The sequence below is a fragment of the Cherax quadricarinatus genome, chromosome 8, assembly GCF_038502225.1.
Source record: "Cherax quadricarinatus isolate ZL_2023a chromosome 8, ASM3850222v1, whole genome shotgun sequence".
Taxonomy (NCBI): Eukaryota; Metazoa; Arthropoda; class Malacostraca; order Decapoda; family Parastacidae; genus Cherax; species Cherax quadricarinatus.
In genome coordinates, this window is record NC_091299.1 from 62,031,501 (window position 1) to 62,053,535 (window position 22,035).

The 22,035-nt window shown below is 37.5% G+C and overlaps 1 protein-coding gene across 5 annotated transcripts in view; it reads right to left on the bottom strand.

The window, feature by feature from the left end:
• Positions 1–22,035, bottom strand: part of LOC128685297 (rap guanine nucleotide exchange factor 2) — an 832,363-nt gene that overhangs the window by 30,649 nt on the left and 779,679 nt on the right. For all 5 annotated transcript variants that reach the window (XM_070083069.1, XM_070083072.1, XM_070083070.1 and 2 more), the window contains 3 exons: positions 16,184–16,395; positions 15,093–15,239; positions 11,139–11,291 (listed from right to left, as the gene is read on the bottom strand). In XM_070083069.1, the coding sequence (XP_069939170.1) occupies positions 11,139–11,291; positions 15,093–15,239; positions 16,184–16,395 (512 nt within the window). The remainder of the gene's footprint in view (positions 1–11,138; positions 11,292–15,092; positions 15,240–16,183; positions 16,396–22,035) is intronic.

Genomic DNA, 22,035 nt, shown 5'->3' on the forward strand with positions numbered 1-22,035 from the left:
AGAAGATTTACTGTTATGCAGACTGCTGCATTAGTGTAGAAATGGTATAAATAATATCAGCACACTTGTGAAAGAATATTAGACTCACCAGTTGACGTATGTTGGAAACTTGGCATGATTTGTTTACTTTTGAACTTTGGTAAAAATCGAACATTTCTGCTACTTTGAGCTCAATTTCAAGGTACTTTTCATTGTAAAACCAGTCAAAATCATCTCAATTTCTGTAACATGTCTTCCATTCTATAAAATGAGACCAAGAAAACTAGAATACAACAATAAATACCATACGAAAATACAGTGCAAAGTCGCTGTTTTATTCCAAAAACACGGTCAGTGTTTTTTTTTCTCATTATGCACTGTGTGCTGCAGGATTTTTTTTATACTGCGCACACTGACCACATAGACCCATTCTTCCATATGTATGCCTACCAGCTTTCTCCCACTAGATTTGAGGGCGCTAGAATTTAGGTGCACTAGTACGTCAAAAACCATGGGTCGTAAGCCGTACAAGTACGGCCGAAACCCTCAAAGGGTTAAGTCACTCAATAAGAGGTTGGTATCAGGATCAATGCTTGTTATCATAAGATTTATAGTGAATCTAGTAAGAATTAAATATAAGACAAAGTAAATATTCTAAAGCTATAAAATAGCACCTGAATTATTTTAACAAATGTAAAAATTTGAGCTAAGGTAGTTCTTTAAAGCTAAAATAAAGGAGACAATATAAAAGGGACTAAAAAAATTTGTGGAGAACAAATAAAGCGGTAATCAAATAAATGAGCTAGGGAATATAATGGTAAAATAGTGAAGTTATTACACTTTGGCACCTGAGAATAGCACCTTGATTATTTTAACAATTGTGAATATATGAACTAAGGTAGTTATATAAAGCTAAAATTAAGGAGAAAATATATAAGGGACTATATTAAGTAATGGTAAACAAAGTTAAATTGACAGATAGTCACTATGATATAATAGTGATTTGGGAGTAAGATCTGATTTGTTATATATAATAAGTTGAACAATTTATTGCACTATAAAAAGTAAAAATAATATGAGGTAGTTGGTACTAGCTAGCAAAAGATAGTGTTGGGCCTTGAACAATAATATAATTGAAATATACACTAATTGCACACACAATATAGTCACTAAGATATGAAAATAATCTGAGAGTAGGATTTGCCTTATAGCATAAAGTTTGAGCAATTAATATCAGTACACAAATAACCCGCACATAAAAGAGAGAAGCTTACGACGATGTTTCGGTCCGACTTGGACCATTGACAAAGTCACACTAACCAGAAGTGGAGCAGGATGGCTATATATAGGCAGGAAGAGGAGGAGGTGGTGGTGGTAGTAGTAGTAGTAGTAGTAGTAGTAGTAGTAGTAGTAGTAGTAGTAGTAGTAGTAGTAGTAGTAGTAGTAGTAGTAGTAGTAGTAGTAGTAGTAGTAGTAGTAGTAGTAGTAGTAGTAGTAGTAGTAGTAGTAGTAGTAGTAGTAGTAGTAGTAGTAGTAGTAGTAGTAGTAGTAGTAGTAGTAGTAGTAGTAGTAGTAGTAGTAGTAGTAGTAGTAGTAGTAGTAGTAGTAGTAGTAGTAGTAGTAGTAGTAGTAGTAGTAGTAGTAGTAGTAGTAGTAGTAGTAGTAGTAGTAGTAGTAGTAGTAGTAGTAGTAGTAGTAGTAGTAGTAGTAGTACAAGAATGGTATATAATACCAACAAGATGAAATTAAGACACATGCGCAACACCCGGGCATCCCTATCGTAGACGTTTCGCCATCCAGCCAGCCACTGGATGGCGAAATGTCCACAACAAAGACAACCAGACACTGCACATGTGTCTTAATTTCATCAGTAGTTGTAGTAGTAGTAGTAGTAGAAGAAGAGGTAGTAGTAGTAGAAGAGGTAGTAGTAGTGATAGTGGTAGAAGTGGGAAATAGGGAGGACGAGCCACTACCACTACTACTACCTCTTCTACTACTACTACATCTACTGATGAAATTAAGACACATGTGCGGCATCTGGTTGTCTTTGTTGTGGACGTTTCGCCATCCAGTGGCTGGCTGGATGGCGAAACGTCTACGATAGGGATGCCCGGGTGTTGCGCATGTGTCTTAATTTCATCTTGTTGGTATTATATACCATTCTTGTACTACTACTACTACTACTACCACCACCTCTTCCTGCCTATATATAGCCATCCTGCTCCACTTCTGGTTAGTGTGACTTTGTCAATGGTCCAAGTCGGACCGAAACATCGTCGTAAGCTTCTCTCTTTTATGTGCGGGTTATTTGTGTATCGTTCCAGTCACGGTATTGTGCCTTTTTTGTTATTAATTAATATCAGTATAGGAATATTATTTGAGGTAGTTGATACTAGCTAGTGAGGGAAGGTTCAAGGTATTGCACAGTAGTGTAGTAGGAACATACACTAGTTTGTTATTTGTAGTTTGGGAGAAAAGGGAAAATTAGGTATGATTATAAGAGAATTTTAACAGTGCTTAAGAAGGAATGAAAAAGGTAATACAGATATTATTAAAGAGTAAGTATCCTATTAACAAATAATTTGTGAATTGGGAATCAGGGAAGATAACACAAATTGGGTCACACAAAGAACTGTGTGGGACACCTGGGATAGTGAGGTAGTAAATACTATCTAGGAGGTGATAGTACAGGGATTAGTTCAATAATGACATAATAACATACACTAACGTAGTAAGGATTTGGTCACTAATATCAGTCAGACTCTGTAATGTTTGCATCATGAAGGAAGTTTGCTAGTTCATTTTCACTTGTAATATAGTACACACGGCCTACCTTTGTTTTTCTTACTAGAATTTGTCCATCACGTACAAAGCACTGGTGAATTTTATCATTATTCTAACGTTTCAGTTTTCTCACTCTGTACAGGAGGTTCTGTCGTTTTCTTGTGAGACTCATTTATGTATATATCTTTTTTTGCTTTAATAGATGAAATTATTAGATCTTTTTTCCTGTCTTGTGTGTGAAATCTGAGCAGAACACTTTTTCTACTTTGGTCCCCTAGTAGCCGCGATTCTTTTATTTCTGACACTGGTATATTAACCTGTAGGTGGTCGTGTATGATCTGGAGAGTTGTATCTTTGCAGTTGGAATGGTTTAATTTGCTGGGAAAGAGTGGAGTGTTAATTACTACTGCATCAGATAACTTGTCTTGCTCTGCCTTATCATCTTGGTTAGCAAAATAATTGTTCAATTGGGTATCCATGTTTATTTTCCAGTCCTTGACGACATCATCAATCTTCGTGTTTAGGGAAGTTATTTGATCTGTGTGGCTGGCTATGACTGATTGGAGGGTCTTGCCAAAATCAGTCATGCCAGTTGATGTTAGCTGTTGTTCAAGGCTGTTGATCTTATTCTCAAGGTGAAGTAACTTAGATTCATGGTTTGTTATTGTTGCACAAAGAGACGTATTTTCAGCACGAAGATTCAAGTTATCCGCAGTTAGGGTGGTGATGTTATTTATCTCTTCTCAGAGAGTTTATAAACCCTCTTCTAGTTTGTAAACTAAAAATTGTATTGTCAATAATTTTCTTTCACATTTTCATAGTATTTTCCTTTGTCAAATTCCTTTAGTAATTCTTGTTCAGCTACTTTTCAATAACACAGTAAATTGATTTATCACCTATTTTTTCAATAACAAAACATACAGGTCAGCCATCACAAATTTGGCAATCAGACATCCAGTTCCATCAGTTATTCGGCACTAATTCCGGCTAGCATAATTTCAAATATCTAGGGTCGCCACACCAACCTGTATAGTATGATTTGGTGGCGCTACTTGCTGCATAAGTCATTCCAACTTCTTTTTCTTCATTTATTGTTTTAACCTGCTTACTTTTAGCCCTAGCCATGGTTCCAATGAATAAAAGAAATGCTTCTCATTGTGTAAAGCACCTACACAGTACATTGTCCATTAACCCTTAAACTATCCAAACATAGATCTACGTTCACGTGTGTAGCGCTCCGAACATAGATCTACATTTTTTCATGCTTTCTAATGTAAAAAAAATAAGGTTGGAACACTACACACATGAACATAGATCTACGTTTGGACAGCTTAACCCTTTCAGGGTCCGTCCCGTAGATCTACGGCTTTACGTTCAGGGTCCAAACCGTAGATCTACGCCATGAGCTCAGCTCACTCTGATAAACTGTGAGTGGTACATTTGGGCCTAGATATGAGAGAATACATCTATGTGGTATGTGTGCACCACATAAAACAGATCCTGCAGCACACTGTGTATAATGAGAGAAAAAAACTTAAATCACGATTTTTCGATTAAAACAGCAACTTTGCAGTGTTTTTTCGTATGTTTTTTATAGTTGTATTTGCGATTTCTTGGTCTCATTTGATATAATGGAAGACATATTACAGAAATAGAGATGATTTTGATTGGTTTTAGCACTGGAAATGGCTTGAAACCGAGCTCAAAGTAGCGGAAATGTTAAATTTTTGCCGATATTCAAGAGTAAACAAACGACCTCACACGTCTAATACACGTCAGCTGGTGGGTCTAATATACATTCACAAATATGGTGATGATATTTATACAATTATTACAGTATTGCATAACAGTAAATCTTCTATTTTTTGGTGTGAATAAAAATTCATTATGTGAATAAAAAATCAAAATGGAATTTATTTGTAAAGCCTCAAAACATAACTAATGAACAGAGGAAACGTTAGTTTAGTGCCAGGAATGCCTACATTGTTTATTCTGGACCCTATTTTGAAATTGGAATATTTTGAACTTTGTGTTAAATTGGCCAAATTAACAATTTCCGATCACTTTATTTTGTAGTTGAAACAGTTGACTTGGCGATTTCTTGTGCTCAATCGATAGAATAGAAGTAATACTAGTGAAATAGCTAAGAATTTGGTTGATTGGAATAATGTAATTGGCCTAAAATCGAGTCAAAGTCGGCAAAATCGCCGATTCGTAAATGTCGCTGACACATCAAAATTCGCGAGAGCATAATTTCGTCAATTTTCCACCAAATTTCGTACTTTTTGTTTTATTACCTTCACAAAAAGATTCTCTACGATTTCATAAGAAAAAATAACAATTTTTTTTTTTGAAAATTCTTGGACACTGGTGCGTGACTCCAGATTTGGGCCTTGGACCCTGAAAGGGTTAAAGATAAGGTGGCTTTGAAGCCACTGTTGGTTGCCATAAGCTCAGTCTCGTGATGCAGGGAAATATGCTTCATTATTATCAACACTACGGCTTATTTGCCTATCACAACTGATCTAGTATGACATAATAAACAATATAAATAACATAAAAACATGTTAAATACTCCAGAATAAATAATATTTGGCATAATACTGAGCAGTTCGACGGAGGTATGAAGAGGATATGAGATACAAGTACCATTCTCCTATCCCTGTCTTGGGGCTTATATTAGAGAAAATGGAGTATAGCACAGGGCTAACTGTGATATACACTCATACTGCGCCATAAAACTGAAACAAAAAAGCTACTTTCACTACCATGATTATCATACATAGCAGCATATGTGTAGAGAATCTAGGATAACCCAAAAATGTCAGACAAAGTGGGTTATTTCTAATAACTAGCTTGGGCTAGCCATATATGATTTTTGGTAAATATTTGATTCCCAGCCAAGGTAGAAAAATTGGGAATGTTTCTTTACACCTGTTGTCTGTGTTCACCAATCAGTAAATGGGTACCTGGGTATGAGTGGACTGGTGTGGGTTTTATCCTGGGATACTGACCTAATTTGCCTGAAATGCTTAGCATAACAAGGGGCTTTCTAATATCGTAGTAATATGTCACTGACGTCAGCTAGGCCTGTATATCATGTACATGTTTTCTTTTTTTTTTTAACAAACCAGCCATATCCACCAAGGCAGGGTGGCACAAAAAGAAAAACGAAAGTTTCTCTTTTTAAATTTAGTAATTTATACAAAAGAAGGGGTTACTATCCCCTTGCCCCCGGAATTTTAGTTGACTCTTACAACACGCATGGCTTAGGGAGGAAGAATTCTGTTCCACTTCCCCATGGAGGTAAGAGAAAATAAACAAGAACAAGAACTAGAAAGAAAATAGCAGAAAACCCAGAGGGGTGTGTATACAGGTCTCCCTCAACATTCGCGAGGGTTAGGGGATCAAGAGCCTCGCAAATATTGAAAAGCCGTGAATGTTTGGTGCCCCAATATATTGTAGGGAAATATATTACAATATTGGCTTCCTTAACTTGTTGAACCATGAATAATCATAAAATACATGAAAACGCCGTAAATTGTACTAAATACAGTGGACCCTCGCATAACGATCACCTCCGAATGCGACCAATTATGTAAGTGTATTTATGTAAGTGCGTTTGTACGTGTATGTTTGGGGGTCTGAAATGGACTAATCTACTTCACAATATTCCTTATGGGAACAAATTCGGTCACTACTGGCACCTGAACATACTTCTGGAGTGAAAAAATATCGTTAACCGGGGGTCCACTGTATATACATGTTATGCTTTAATAACGTATGTTATTTAATAACATGTATGTTATTAAATACCACAGACTCCACCACTGTGAGTCCCTACTACCCTCCCTCCGACCCCCGCAACTAGCAGCCAGCCCTCCCACCACTCAGTGTAGTGAGTGTTTTGTTTGTTCATTATTTGCTATTAAACTACAGAATAAATAATGTAAACCCATTCATGACTGCATATTGGAATGGCTATTAGGAAAGGTATTAGACGGTGACATCATGTGTTTACTCTTGAACACAGCAAAGAATCGAACATTTCTGCTATTGCTAATAATAATAATAATAATAGTAATAATAATAATAATAGTAATAATAATAATAATAATAATAATAATAATAATAATAATAATAATAATAATAATAATAATAATAATAATAATAATAATAATAAATACGATATAATTGAAGAAGGAAATTGTACAAAAATACGAGGGAGTGGTTGACACATCGTCAGTGTGACTTTGTTTATGCTGGAGTGAACATTAGTCTCCCTGCTCTTCCAAACATTTCACAATAATTCAGCGGTTGAGGTAGTGGTATTTAATAACATATATGTTATAAATAATAATAGTACATGTTATTATTAATAACATGTATTATTATTAACATGTATGTATTTAATAACATATATGTTATAAATAATAATAGTACATATTATTAATAACATGTATTATTATTAACATGTATGTTATTAAATACCATTGCCTCAATCACTGCCTCTACAAGCACCAAACACAATGAATTATTGTGAAATGTTTGGAAGACCAGGGAGACTAATGTTCACTCCAGCATAAACAAAGTCACACTGACGATGTGTCAACCATTCCCTCGTATTTTTGTACAATTTCCTTCTTCAATTATATCATATTTATTATTATTATTATTATTATTATTATTATTATTATTATTATTATTACTATTGTTATTATTAGCTGTAGCAGAAATGTTTAATTCTTTGCTGTGTTCAAGAGTAAACACATGATGTCACCGTCTAATACCTGTCCGAATAGCCATTCCAATATGCAGTCATGAATGGGTTTACATTATTTATACTGTAGTTTAATAGCAAATAATGAACAAACAAAACACTCACCACACTGAGTGGTGGGAGGGCTGGCTGCCAGTTGCGGGGGTCGGAGGGAGGGTAGTAGGGACTCGCAGGTGGCGGGAAACTTAAATATGATTTGGCGGCTGGGAATTTGGTGGCTGGGAATTTGGCGGTTGGGAATTCGCGAATGTGTGAAGCCCGTGAAAGTTGAAAACGTGAATCTTGAGGGAGACCTGTGGAACTTCAAAAATCGAACTGCTCCCAACACGACCAATTATGTAAGTGTATTTTTGTAAGTGCTTTTATAAGTGTATTTTTGAGGGTCTGAAATGGACTAATCTAATTTACATTATTCCTGATGGGAATAAATTCATCCGGTAAAGGCACTCGAACAGCCTTCTGGACCGAAGAAAGTTCGATATTTGAGGTTCCACTGTACATATATGCTTGTACATGTATGTGTAGTGTGACATAAGTGTAAGTAGATGTAGCAAGATGTACCCAAAATCTCGCAACCATGTACATGTACTTGTAGTAAATAAAGATATTATTATTATTATTATTTTTCTCTCAGTTGTTTGTTGGGCTATCTTATTGAAACTTGAGCAATGTATGATGAAAAGATGCTTCTTAACATACACCAAAAATGAAAGAAATCAGACCATAAATAACAGAGATCACTTCTCAGCCATTAGTGGCCCCATAGCGTACATTTTCATATGGTTTTTATGGTTGTATTCTCATTTTTTTGGTCTCATTTGATAGAATGGAAGATATATTACAGAAATAGATATGATTTTGATTGCTTTCACGATGAAAAGTACCTTGAAATTGAGCTCAAAGTAGTGGAATTGTTCGATTCTTTAGCAAATTATGTCTCTGTCTAATACGTGTCTGCCTGCCAGTCCAAATTCAAAAACGCAGTCAAGAATGGGTTGACATTATTTATTTATTTTTTTTTTTTTTCAACAAACCGGCCGTATCCCACCAAGGCAGGGTGGCCCAAAAAGAAAAACGAAAGTTTCTCTTTTTAAATTTAGTAATTTATACGGGAGAAGGGGTTACTAGCCCCTTGCTCCTGGCATTTTAGTCGCCTCTTACAACACGCATGGCTTACGGAGGAAGAATTCTGTTCCACTTCCCCATGGAGATAAGAGGAAATAAACAACAACAAGAACTAGAAAGAAAATAGAAGAAAACCCAGAGGGATGTGTATATATACATATATATGCTTGTACATGCAAGTGTAGTGTGACCTAAGTGTAAGTAGAAGTAGCAAGACGTACCTGAAATCTTGCATGTTTATGAGACAGAAAAAAAAAGGACACCAGCAATCCTACCATCATGTAAAACAATTACAGGCTTTCGTTTTACACTCACTTGGCAGAACGGTAGTACCTCCCTGGGCGGTTGCTGTCTACAACCTACAATTATTATAATAATGCAATAGTCTGCATAACAGTAAATCTTCTATTTTTTGTGTGAATAAAAATTCCAAATGGTAAGCAAGAGTAATATAAGAGGGGCCTGGAGCTGTGACTAATGAACAGAGAAAATGTTATTTTAGTGAAAGGAATGTCTGCATTGTTTATTCTGGACCCTATTTTGAAATTGCTGAAATTTGTGTGAAATCAGCCAAATTGCCAATTTCTGACCACTTTATTGGGTAGTTGAAATAGGTGACTTGGCGGTTTCTTGTACTCAGTCGACAGAATATGTAGAAGTAAGTAAATAAGTAAGTTTATTCAGGTATACACAAATACAGTTACCTAGATTATCATACATACCAGCATATGTATAGAAAACCTAGGATAACCCAAAAAAAGTCAAAGTGACTTATTTCCAGTACGTACCTGGCTAGGGCTTGCCATATATAATTTTTGGTAATTTTTTTTTTCTCAGTTGTTTGTTGGGCTATCTTATTGAAACTTGGGCAATGTATGATGGAAAGATGCTTCTTAACATACACCAAAAATGAAAAAAAAAAGAGGGATGATAAATGAGGGAGTTCACTTCTCAGTCATTAGCCACCTCTTTGCGATATATTTTTGTATGGTTTTTATGGTTGTATTCTCGTTTTTCTGGAAGATTTATTACAGAAACAGACATGACTTTGATTGGTTTCACGACGAAAAGTACTTTCAAATTGAGCTCAAAGTAGTGGAAATGTTTGATTTTTGCCGATGTTCAATGAACTTTATGTAAGTCAAGTTGGTTAATTTTATTAAGTGTATTCTAATCTAACCACTCTGTAATCTGGCAAATTCCGTAATCCGGCACACTACAGGTCCCAATGATTCCAGATTTGTGATGGCAGACCTGTATAGGTTTATGACCCGGTGGCTAACGCTCCAGCTGCACACATGGAGGGCCCGGGTTCAATTCCTGGCGGGTGATAACATTTCGACACGTTTCCTTACACCTGTTGTCCTGTTTACCTAGCAGCAAATAGGTACCTGAGTGTTAGTCGACTGGTGTGGGTCGCATCCTGGGGGACAAGATTGAGGACCCCAATGGAAATACATGTAAGTTAGACAGTCCTCGACGACGCACTGACTTTCTTGGGTTATCCTGGGTGGCTAACCCTCCGGGGTTAAAATTCCGAACGAAATCTTATCTTATCTTACCTTATGACACAGTAGAATGTCTTGCCATGCACAATAGGTAAAATGTCATCATTTGCAGAAGAAATTCTTACCTCAGTATTAACCTTGTTATTCTCCCATGTATGATACACAGCACTTGTGAGTAATTTTGAAATATCTATATTCTCGAAGCCCAACCAGAGACCAGACTTCACTGCTGGCTGCATGATCAACCAGGCTCTTTCCCACCAACTTTCTGATCAACCAGGCTGTTTGTACAGCATTGTTTGAAGGAAGTATTCAGCTTCTTGAAAACTATTTCTGATATTTGCTGGTAGTATGCTAGAAAGTCTTAGACCATGGATGTCTTTTTAACTGTACCCATGGCATGTCTGTTCTTCATTGGGTCTATAAGAACATAAAAAAGGAGGAACACTGCAGCAGGCCTACTGGCCCACACTAGGCAAGCCCTTTTCAAACCTAGACCCACTAACAAAAATATTTGCTGAACCCATTTTCAATGATATCTAAGAAATAGGGTACAATAACCCTATAAACTTATGTGCAAATCACACGATCAGTAAGTTATAGCAGGTTAGGGGCCAGGTCTTCAAGTATCTTCCATTCTGCTGTAATTTCAACATTCCATAAGTCTCTTCTTTATCTTTAATTAAAGGCTGTTAAAACCAAAACACATACTCCAAATTAAATTTGTAATGTGGAAAAAGACATTTATGTAGAATTCAGGACATTTATTAGAGGAAATGTTAGAACTGAAGAAGCCACTCATGCCCAAACTTTTCCTCTAATAAATGTCCTGAACTCTACATAAATGTCTTTTTCCACATTACAAGTGTCTTTTTCCACATCTTGTTGGTATCACCATAACATTTCTTTTAAATCTACAATGATTCTCACACACACTGAATTAAAAAGCCCTGAATACGAACCTCTTCATACATCTTCTTTTTATCAGGAGCAGCCGTTGACTTCTTTCGTCTCTTAACTGTAGCAATCTGGTGTCCACCACCAGCCATCTGGTTGAGAGATATCAAAGCAGAACTTGGTGGCTGACCTCCAGCATCCTGGATGTTGAATAAATCCTGAAATAAAAATTAAATAATACAGTGGCCATTTCTCATCAAGGTAGGGAATAAAATATAGTGGTACTTTGGTATACGTCCGCTTTGTAATAAGCCCAACTTGGTATACGTCTTGTTTGGACACGAAAATTTTTGCTTGGTATTCGACCATTGTTTGGAATACGACTCGCATGCTAGAACCTGTATGGGTCAAAATGATAAAAGATGCCGCCAATGATTTTGTTACAGAGTTTGAGGAATTTGTAGAGGCTGAGGGTTTTGTTCCCCAAGTTTTTAATTATGACAAAACAGGCCTGTTTTGGAAGAAAATGCCAAACAGGACCTATATTACACAAGAGGACACAATGAAGGATAGGCTAACTCTCTTGTTCTGTGCCAATGCAAGTGGGAATTGCAAACTGAAGCCTCTACTGATCTACCACTCTGAAAATCCAAGGGCCTTTAAAAAAAATATAATGCGCAGAAAACTCAGTTACCTGTGATATGGAGGTCAAACAGCAAGGCTTGGGTAACCAGAGAATATTTCAGCGAATGGTTTAATGTTGTGTTTATGCCAAGTGTAAAAAGTTATTTAGACAAAAAAACCTGCCTCTGAAGGCCCTCCTCATAATGAACAATGCTCCGGCTCACCCTCCAAGCTTGCAGGACTATGTGCTGCCGGAGTTTGACTTCATCACTGTAAAGTTTCTCCCCCGTAACATGACTCCTCTCACTCAGCCCATGGATCAGCAGATCATCAGTAATTTCAAGAAACTCTACACTAAAGCATTATTCCAGAGGTGTCTTGAAGCGACCTCTGACACAGAGTTAATCCTGAGAGAGTTTTGGAAAAATCACTTTACTATCACTCACTGCATAACTCTCACTGACAAAGCCTGGCAGGAAGTTTCATACAGAACAATGAACTCTGCTTGGAGGAATTTGTGGCCAGAAGCAGTGGCTACAAAGGACTTTGAGGCTGTGTTTATAGTGAAGGATATTGTCTCTCTGGGCAGGTTCATGAGTCTGGATGTGAGTGATGGTGATGTGGAGGAGTTAGTGGAGGGGCACAGGGAAGAGCTGACCACTGAGGAGCTGCAGGAACTTGAGAAGGAGGAGCACAAGACTAAGATGAATGCATTCTCTTCAGGCTCGGAAGAGGAGATAGAGGAAGCCCCTACTTCATTAATCAAGGAAACCTTTGCCAAATGGATGGACATCAAAAACTTTGCAAAGAAGTACCACCCCAACAAAGCCCAAACAAGCCATAATAGCATTGTCTGGGATGACCAGACAATGTCACATTTCCAAAACATCCTGAGGAGAAGGAAGAGGCAAAGTTCTTTGGACAGATTTTTAGTAAAAGTCAAACCAGGTGAGCTTCAACCAGGTCCAAATAGGGAAAAAGAGACAGAAAAGAGAAGGGGACTCTCCTTCCAAACAATAACATTACCTCCTCCTCCCGTCTCAGCACTATCCTAGTAGGTAATTGACTCTTTTCAGCAAAGTGAGGTTAATTTTGCATTTATTTATATCTAATTCTTTTGTATTTATGTATGTATTTTAGTATTAAGCAGTTTAAATTATTTTATACAACCCCATCAATGTATAATATACTAATAACAATAGGATTTTTTTTCATGGGAATGGATTAATCATTTTCCCTATATTTCTTGCGAGAAAATTCGTTTGGTATACGTCTTGTTTGGTATATGTCCAAGGTCCTGGAACGGATTAAGGACGTATACTGAGGTACCACTGTATATGAATAAGTATATTATATATTAAATCAGTCAATAAGAAGGAAAGAGAACTATCCTGTTTATAAACTACATTATTTGTGCAGTGTAACTATACATACGAATGTACTCAGATGTGTTTGCAGGGGTCGAGTCATAGGTCTTTCCCTGAAATTTTATTTAAAGTACAGACTCGAGTGTAACCTGTCTCCATGTATAGGAGGGCCCCGCTTTACAGTGCTTCACTTTATGGCATTTTGCTAATACAGCAGTTTTCAATTATACCCATTCTTCATTTATTCAGACTTCCTACAAGAAATATATTCATCACTCACTATAAGCTACGGACAAAAATATTTTAAAGTAAGTAATGTGTGTACTGTGTATAAACTTTTAAGGCCTAGCTCTACTGCTCACTTTTTATTATTATTTATTATTTATTAACACACTGGCCGATTCCCACCAAGGCAGGGTGGCCCGAAAAAGAAAAACTTTCACCATCATTCACTCCATCACTGTCTTGCCAGAAGGGTGCTTTACACTACAGTTTTTAAACTTCAACATTAACACCCCTCCTTCAGAGTGCAGGCACTGTACTTCCCATCTCCAGGACTCAAGTCCGGCCTGCCGGTTTCCCTGAATCCCTTCATAAATGTTACTTTGCTCACACTCCAACAGCACGTCAAGTATTAAAAACCATTTGTCTCCATTCACTCCTATCAAACACGCTCACGCATGCCTGCTGGAAGTCCAAGCCCCTCGCACACAAAACCTCCTTTACCCCCTCCCTCCAACCTTTCCTAGGCCGACCCCTACCCCCGCCTTCCTTCCACTACAGACTGATACATTCTTGAAGTCATTCTGTTTCGCTCCATTCTCTATACATGTCCGAACCACCTCAACAACCCTTCCTCAGCCCCCTGGACAACAGTTTTGGTAATCCCGCACCTCCTCCTAACTTCCAAACAACGAATTCTCTGCATTATATTCACACTACACATTGCCCTCAGACATGACATCTCCACTACCTCCAGCCTTCTCCTCGCTGCAACATTCATCACCCATGCTTCACACCCATATAAGAGCATTGGTAAAACTATACTCTCATACATTCCCCTCTTTGCCTCCAAGGACAAAGTTCTTTGTCTCCACAGACTCCTAAGTGCACCGCTCACCCTTTTCCCCTCATCAATTCTAGGATTCACCTCATCTTTCATAGACCCATCCGCTGACACGTCCACTCCCAAATATCTGAATACATTCACCTCCTCCATACTCTCTCCCTCCAATCTGATATTCAATCTTTCATCACCTAATCTTTTTGTTATCCTCATAACCTTACTATTTATTATTATTTTATTATCACACTGGCTGATTCCCACCAAGGCAGGGTGGCCCGAAAAAGAAAAACTTTCACCATCATTCACTCCATCACTGTCTTTCCTGTATTCACTTTTAATTTTCTTCTTTTGCATACCCTACCAAATTCATCCACCAACCTCTGCAATTTCTCTTCAGAATCTCCCAAGAGCACAGTGTCATCAGCAAAGAGCAACTGTGACAACTCCCACTTTATGTGTGATTCTTTATCTTTTAACTCCACGCCTCTTGCCAAGACCCTCGCATTCACTTCTCTTACAACCCCATCTATAAATATATGATAGTGTAAACATATCAGGTTTTTATATGCATCTGAAAGTGGAAAAAAAAAAAGCTATGATTCACTTTACAGTGATTTTTACTTTACAGCAGTAGCCCAGACCCTAACCTGCTGTATAAGTGAGACCCTCCTGTATCCTGCTGTATAAGTGAGACCCTCCTGTATAGGTCAACTCCTGATATTTTACCAAAACTTTTTTAATTTTTTAATATAGCTTATGGATAAGTCTACCCTTGTGTATATGGGACATTAACAGGGGTCAAATGGTTCTAATTTAAAATATACTCAAGCCAAAACTGAGAGAAAAAAAGAGAAATGAAAATGTGACAGTTGATAAATAAAAATACGTGAGCGCACATTCATGTAACTTGAATGGATTAAAAGGTAAGTTAATTCATAACAATAGTAATATTGTTGACTTACGTAAGGAGCAGAACACATATTTTGAAGGTCTCGAATGTATCTTGATATCATTCTAAGTTTTTCAAAATTAATGAGGCCTTCAACCTTATCATCATTGCCTTCGTGGGTGAATGTCAAGTCCCTGGCAACAACTGGGTAAAATGGAATCTGAAAACAGACAATTTTATGTAGGTATAAAAATAATTGGTTACATTCAGATTGCTAGAAATATAACAGTGATATTCTACTAACATTTTTAATCATTAAACTTTATTCCAATTAGTAGTCACTCACTCACTCTCACACTCGCTCGCACACACACATGCACCCACAGCAACTCACTATTTCAATAAAAGTCTTCCTCATCTTACACATTAAACATGGTTTAAACAACTGGGGAATCTCACGCTAGGTTTAATAAAACCAGTGGTAAAAAAAAAAACTGTGCACATATGATTTTATTCACATGGAATTACTAAGCCCAGATGGATCAGATATACATGTATGAAATCATCCATTCTTTGACCATACAAAATAAAAAAGATATACCAGCCTTCTCTATCAACATACTGATCTATAATGACCACTAGTAACTCCTAAATTCAAGGCATCCTACAGCTTCTTAGTTACACTTAAGCCAAATTTTTAACCCTAAAACTTTACCCAAAAAAAATTAATAAATAAAACTACACGTAAAAATTATTTTATAGCAACTGTTCATTAACTTTCCTACTTTAAATATATAATATAAATTATATTGTTAATCACTATCATGTGACTTGCTCAATATTTTAACCTCAATATACAGGATTTATCTGAACATATATCAACATCTCCCAATTTAGTCTCAAAACACATTACAATATACTGTAAATTGCCATACAATTTTGAATATAAATACTGTATAGCCCCTTTTTCTTTTCAATACAATGGCTGTCTCCCACCAAGGCAGGATGACCCAAAAAAGAAGAAATGTAAAGTTTTTCTTGTTTTTGCATTCAGTAATTTATACAGGAGAAGAGATTATTAGCCCCTTGCCCCTGACTACAGCCTTATAAAACACAAATAATCCAAACAAAAAAAGTAAAACAGGATATTTAAAACAAACTTACAATTGGCGATTGAATATTTTCATTCTGAACTAAATTACGATATTTGCTCATGTTTCTTGAAGGGTCCATCAGCTCTTGCATTTCATGATACATTCGCTGATACTTGGAAGGTAGTCTCTCCCAAGTCTGCTTTAGTCTGGAGACTGCTCCATGACCCAGCCCAGAGAGGATGGCAAACATGGAGTTGAAGTTTTTGCACTCCTTGCATTGTCCTGAGGAGAAACAGTTTTTATACAGTCAACAAAAATACTTCATTTCTATAACAGCAAGGCAACAAAGGATGTGCAGTGGAACCTCGGTACTCGAACAGCTCCCTACTCCAGCAAAGCTCGGCATTCGACCAAACAAACACAACCTGCCAAAGCTTCACTGTAAAGTATTTCATGTTTCTTCGCATTTTTTTTATACGTATTTTTGTATAAATAAGTCACCATAGGGCCTATGAAGATTAGTGATAACAGCCAACCAAAAAGAAAATTGGTTGGGTAAAATTCATTCGATACTCGAATAGATCGGCACTTGAAAAGCATTCTGGAATGAATTAGGTTCCACTGTAAATGAATAAAGAACAAAAAGAAACAATACCGTGGCTAGTCAGTGGTCCGAGCTGGACCAAAACATCGTCATAAGCTTCTCTCTCGTATGTGTAATGTAAAGGAATAAAATTTAACAGTTATGGAAAGTAAAAATTGTACATAATCTCACGACTTCATTCCCATGAATCATTCTATGGAATGATTCATGAGAATGACTTCCATGGTAATGTTTTGCATAAGAACAGTTAAAAAATATTAGAAATTGTGATTATGGTGGCAGCACCTTCCCTAAGAGTTTGGTCATGGAACATAAGTCATTTGAAGTTAAAGTACAGAGTGGGGAACTGGCAGCCACAATATATAATTAACAAGTGCTTTTTTATATTTGTACAAACTATTCACTAAATTTTTCACTTAGTGCCATGCCGGGTGCTCAAATTAGCTAGGAAAATCTTAAAATTTAATTGAGAATGCTGAGAAACTTTTAAATGTCTTTGATAAACTGGAGTTTCCAATAACAACAAAAGCAAATAAATGCATTACGACTAATAAAGCTGCCAGGTAACAAAATGAGGAAGAACCATTAGAATAAATCACTTGACAGTAAACAGGCTTTCAAATGAGCTAATGTCGGTAACAGCTCTTAGCTTGTAAATAAAGTAGAAACCCCAAGTCTAACCTTACAAAACCCCATGTGTAACAAAAAAAAAAAAAAAAAAAAGAGGATGGTTAGTCACCCAAGACATTCATCAAGGACTGTCTCTTATTTCCATTGGGGGTCCTAATATCTTGTCCCTCCAGGATGCGGCCTACAATGTTCTTACTAACCCCCAGGATGCAACCCACAATGCTTTTACTAACCCCCAGGATGCGACTTACAAAGCTCTTACCAACCCCCCAGGCTGCGACCCACAATGCTCTTACTAACCCCCAGGATACGACCCACAATGCTCTTGCTAACTCCCATAATGTGACCCACAATACTCTTACTAACCCCCAGGATGAAACCCACAATGCTCTTACTAACTCCCAGGTACCTACTTGATGCTAGGTGAACAGGGACAGCAGGTGTACGGAAACATGCTGTGTTTCCGTCCATGCCATGAATCAAACGAAGGACACTCAGTGTGTGAGCCTAGTGTGCTACAAACTGAGCCACAGGACACCATTAGACCCACACTACCAGTAAAGCTAGCTCAAGGAGGATATTTTGCAAATTTATTTTGAAAATGAAAATCAAATGGGCGTAATTAAATCATGATTCAACTGAAATAAGATTAAAACAAGAATGCTGCTCCCTTCACTGATGAAAAAAAAAATAATCCAATGTTCCCCAAACTTCGCAGAATGAGAAATAGGAAGCAGAAAGATAAGAGAGGCCTCACACAAAGATCAGGAGATAAAGAACAGAGTATAGTGTTCCCTGGATTATCCAGCCTTAATTTATCCAGAATCACAGTTATCCATTCACTTCTGGATCAGATAATGATCCGTTGGTCATCCACTCATTGTCCAGATGAACTCTTTGCTATCCCCCAAAAGTTATTGCATATGTCTGACCAGCCATCGACAACACAGTTTGGCTCTGCGTTGTGCCAAGATGTGTATCTCTAGCCAAAGGCTGTTGTAATAACAATTAAGTACTGCATTAAAATAAATCTCAATTGCTTTTATTAAATATAGATGACCAGTAGCATACTGATATTGGCAGACCTATGGGTGCTATCAATGACGGCAAGGTGATATCACTGAAGACAAGGTGCTATCAATGAAAGCAATGTACTATCAATTAAGGCAAGGTGCTATCAATTAAGGCAATGTGCTATCAATTAAGGCAAGGTGCTATCAATTAAGGTAAGGTGCTATCAATTAAGGTAAGGTGCTATCAATTAAGGTAAGGTGCTATCAATTAAGGCAAGGTGCTATCAATTAAGGCAAGATGCTATCAATTAAGGTAAGGTGCTATCAATTAAGGTAAGGAACTATCAATTAAGGTAAGGTGCTATCAGTTAAGGCAAGATGCTATCAATTAAGGTAAGGTGTTACCAATTAAGGTAAGGTGCTATGACTGAAGGCAATGTGTTGTACATAAAAAGAAGTTCAAAAATCAAAAATCAAAACTTTATTTCTTTGCTAAGGTTAAAATGTGTGTTAACATTTCACAATCTGACTAATACAAAGACAGCCACTATCGTGCCGAGGCATTTCAGGCAGACTTAACCTAATACTTAATGACTACTTAAGTCTAGACAGGTGAAGAGTGATAGATTACAAATATTCAATATTTTACTCTATTATTTATTTGTAGGAAGTCAGGTGTAGGTAGCCTTGCCTCCCTGTCCCAAACTTAATATACGATATTTAAAGCAGCCGAGAGAGATAAAATGCACATACAGTGCGCTCATTATTTACCTTAAAATATGTGTAGTCTTAGTCTTAATGTAGAATGATAGGTGAGTAGTATTTATTTGTATGAAGTCAGGTGTAGGTAGCCAGTAGATGTAGCCCACCTGGACTACACCTACCTACATAGCTATACGATATTTAATGCGGCCCAGAGCCATATTACAGTGGACCCTTGGTTTTCGTGATTAATCCGTTCCAGAGAGTCTGCCAAAAACCAAAATTCACAAAAACTGAAACCGTTTTCCCCATAAGAAATAATGTAAATCCAATTAATCCGTATCAGACACCCGAAAGCATTAACAAAAAAGAATTTTTTTAGAGATTAAATATAGATTTACATACAGAAAAAAATGACAAATCAATATAAAGCAATAATAACATCACACTTACCTTTACTGAAGACAGGAGGAGGGGAAAGGGAGAAGTTACTACTGTTTGGAAGGGGAATCCCCTTCCATAAAGACTGTAGGTACAGAGTCCTTATCCGGGGTTACTTCCCTTCTTTGGTTTTTAATGGCACTAGGACCAGCTTGAGAGTCACTGGACCCCTGTCACTCAAAAAATTGTTCCAGAGAGCACTGTTTCTGGCATCTCTTTAAGATTTGCCTAAAATGAGACAAGGTATTGTCGTTGAACATGTCGCAGACAAGGCCTACAACAGCTTTGTTAGGGTGATGTTTCTCCACAAACGTTTGCCCCTCACCCCACTTTGCACAAATGTCCTTAATCTTTGAAGAAGGCACCTTCTTCCCTCTCTCTTCCTCCTCCTGTGAAGCAATTTCCTCAGCTGTGGTCTGTTGCTGTTACAGATGAAGCTCTTGCAGCTCTTCAGTGGTTAGCTCTTCACTGTGGTCTTCCACCAACTCTTCCACATCCTGGCCACTCACATCCAACCCCATGGAATTCCCCAATGCCACAATACATTCCACAACAGGCTTATTTAGGAGTTGCAAGCACAAAAAACAATGGATTATTACGAAAAGTTTCGCATGAACGCTGGGGATGATGCTCACCAGACTGACTCTTGAATGCATCTGTGGGAGGCTTTGTGTGCACAGAGCCACTGTGACACGTACCGTATGACCGCCAAAATCCAAGGGAAATCACGAAAACCAAGGCTATTTTGATGAAAAATGTTGCTGATAACCAAAATTTATGAAAACTGAGACTCACGAAAACCAAGGGTCCACTGTATTACCATCAACATACCTTGTTCACTGAGTTTAATCGTTTCTAGCAACTACTTTTAGATGCCATCATAAATGATAATAATTCATGCCGAGAATTGTAAACAAAAACAGAATGCATTAAGGGGAGTGACTGGGCTAAACGCAGATTCATACACGTTTTCTCTGGTGCTGGACCAGAGAAAACGTAATGTTTTCCCTCCACCTGGCTATCACACCTCCATAGCATATAAGCATAGCATATTTATATGCTATATAATGTGTTTCTTATATAATTTTGAAGAAAATATCATATATGAATTAATGAAAATGTCTATATTAACTTAAAATAGGATATTTAATGTGCCCAAGAGTGATTATTATTATGTGTTAGTATTATTACTATGGCATTAAGACTAGCGGGACACTCTTAGTGATTTTAATGTGTACCTGCACGCCAGCACAGTGTGTAAGTATATTTAGGTACAGGTACACATAAGTATAATTATCAGAGTACATATAAAATATGCAAAAACTTTAAAACACTAGAAATTTTGGAAAGTTTCCAGACACAATAGAGAGATGTGCTCATGAAGAATGTAAACAAACTGGGTGGGGCGCACCATATTAGAAAGATAGGGAGCCATATAGCAAGGTTTGGCCATAATTTGAAATTGCCGTATTAGTGGAACACCGTAAGGCGAAACGTCATAAAGCAGGGCCCTACTGTATACAGTAGGCACCATAATATGTATGTATATTAGTAAGTTCAAGTTCTTGAAAAGTAGTGGGGGGGGTGTTGTCTGGCGCAGGAGTTTGTGATCATCCGCACCACTGCTTTTTGTTGGGTTTTTAAAGGTTTAAGGTGATTGGCTGTCGTAGATCCCCAAGCATAAATACCATAGGCGAGGTAAGGGTATATTAGAGTGGTATATAAGGGTATATTGAGGTGGTTCGGACATGTAGAGAGAATGGAGCGAAACAGAATGACTTCAAGAGTGTATCAGTCTGTAGTGGAAGGAAGGCGGGGTAGGGGTCGGCCTAGGAAGGGTTGGAGGGAGGGGGTAAAGGAGGTTTTGTGTGCGAGGGGCTTGGACTTCCAGCAGGCATGCGTGAGCGTGTTTGATAGGAGTGAATGGAGACAAATGGTTTTTAATACTTGACGTGCTGTTGGAGTGTGAGCAAAGTAACATTTATGAAGGGATTCAGGGAAACCGGCAGGCCGGACTTGAGTCCTGGAGATGGGAAGTACAGTGCCTGCACTCTGAAGGAGGGGTGTTAATGTTGCAGTTTAAAAACTGTAGTGTAAAGCACCCTTCTGGCAAGACAGTGATGGAGTGAATGATGGTGAAAGTTTTTCTTTTTCGGGCCACCCTGCCTTGGTGGGAATCGGCCGGTGTGATAATAAAAAAAAAATAAGGTAAGGAGTGCCCTTTAGGGTACATAGTATCGTATCTTGGAAAGGATGCCTACTGTTTTGGAACCTTTCTTAGTTATATGTTGGACGTGGGTCTGAAATTTAAAATTACAGTCCAAGTATAGACCTAGAAATTTGCCCTCAGTGTGTCTTGTAATGGGTGAACTATTTATCGATATGTTAAGCTGGGTATTTAATGCTCTTTTTTCAAAAAGCATGAAGTAGGTTTTGTTTATATTGAGAGTAAGTTTGTTGGTCATCATCCAGTTTGATATTTTATGTAGCTTGCTGTTTACAGTGTTACTAAGTACTGTATAGCCAGGTTTG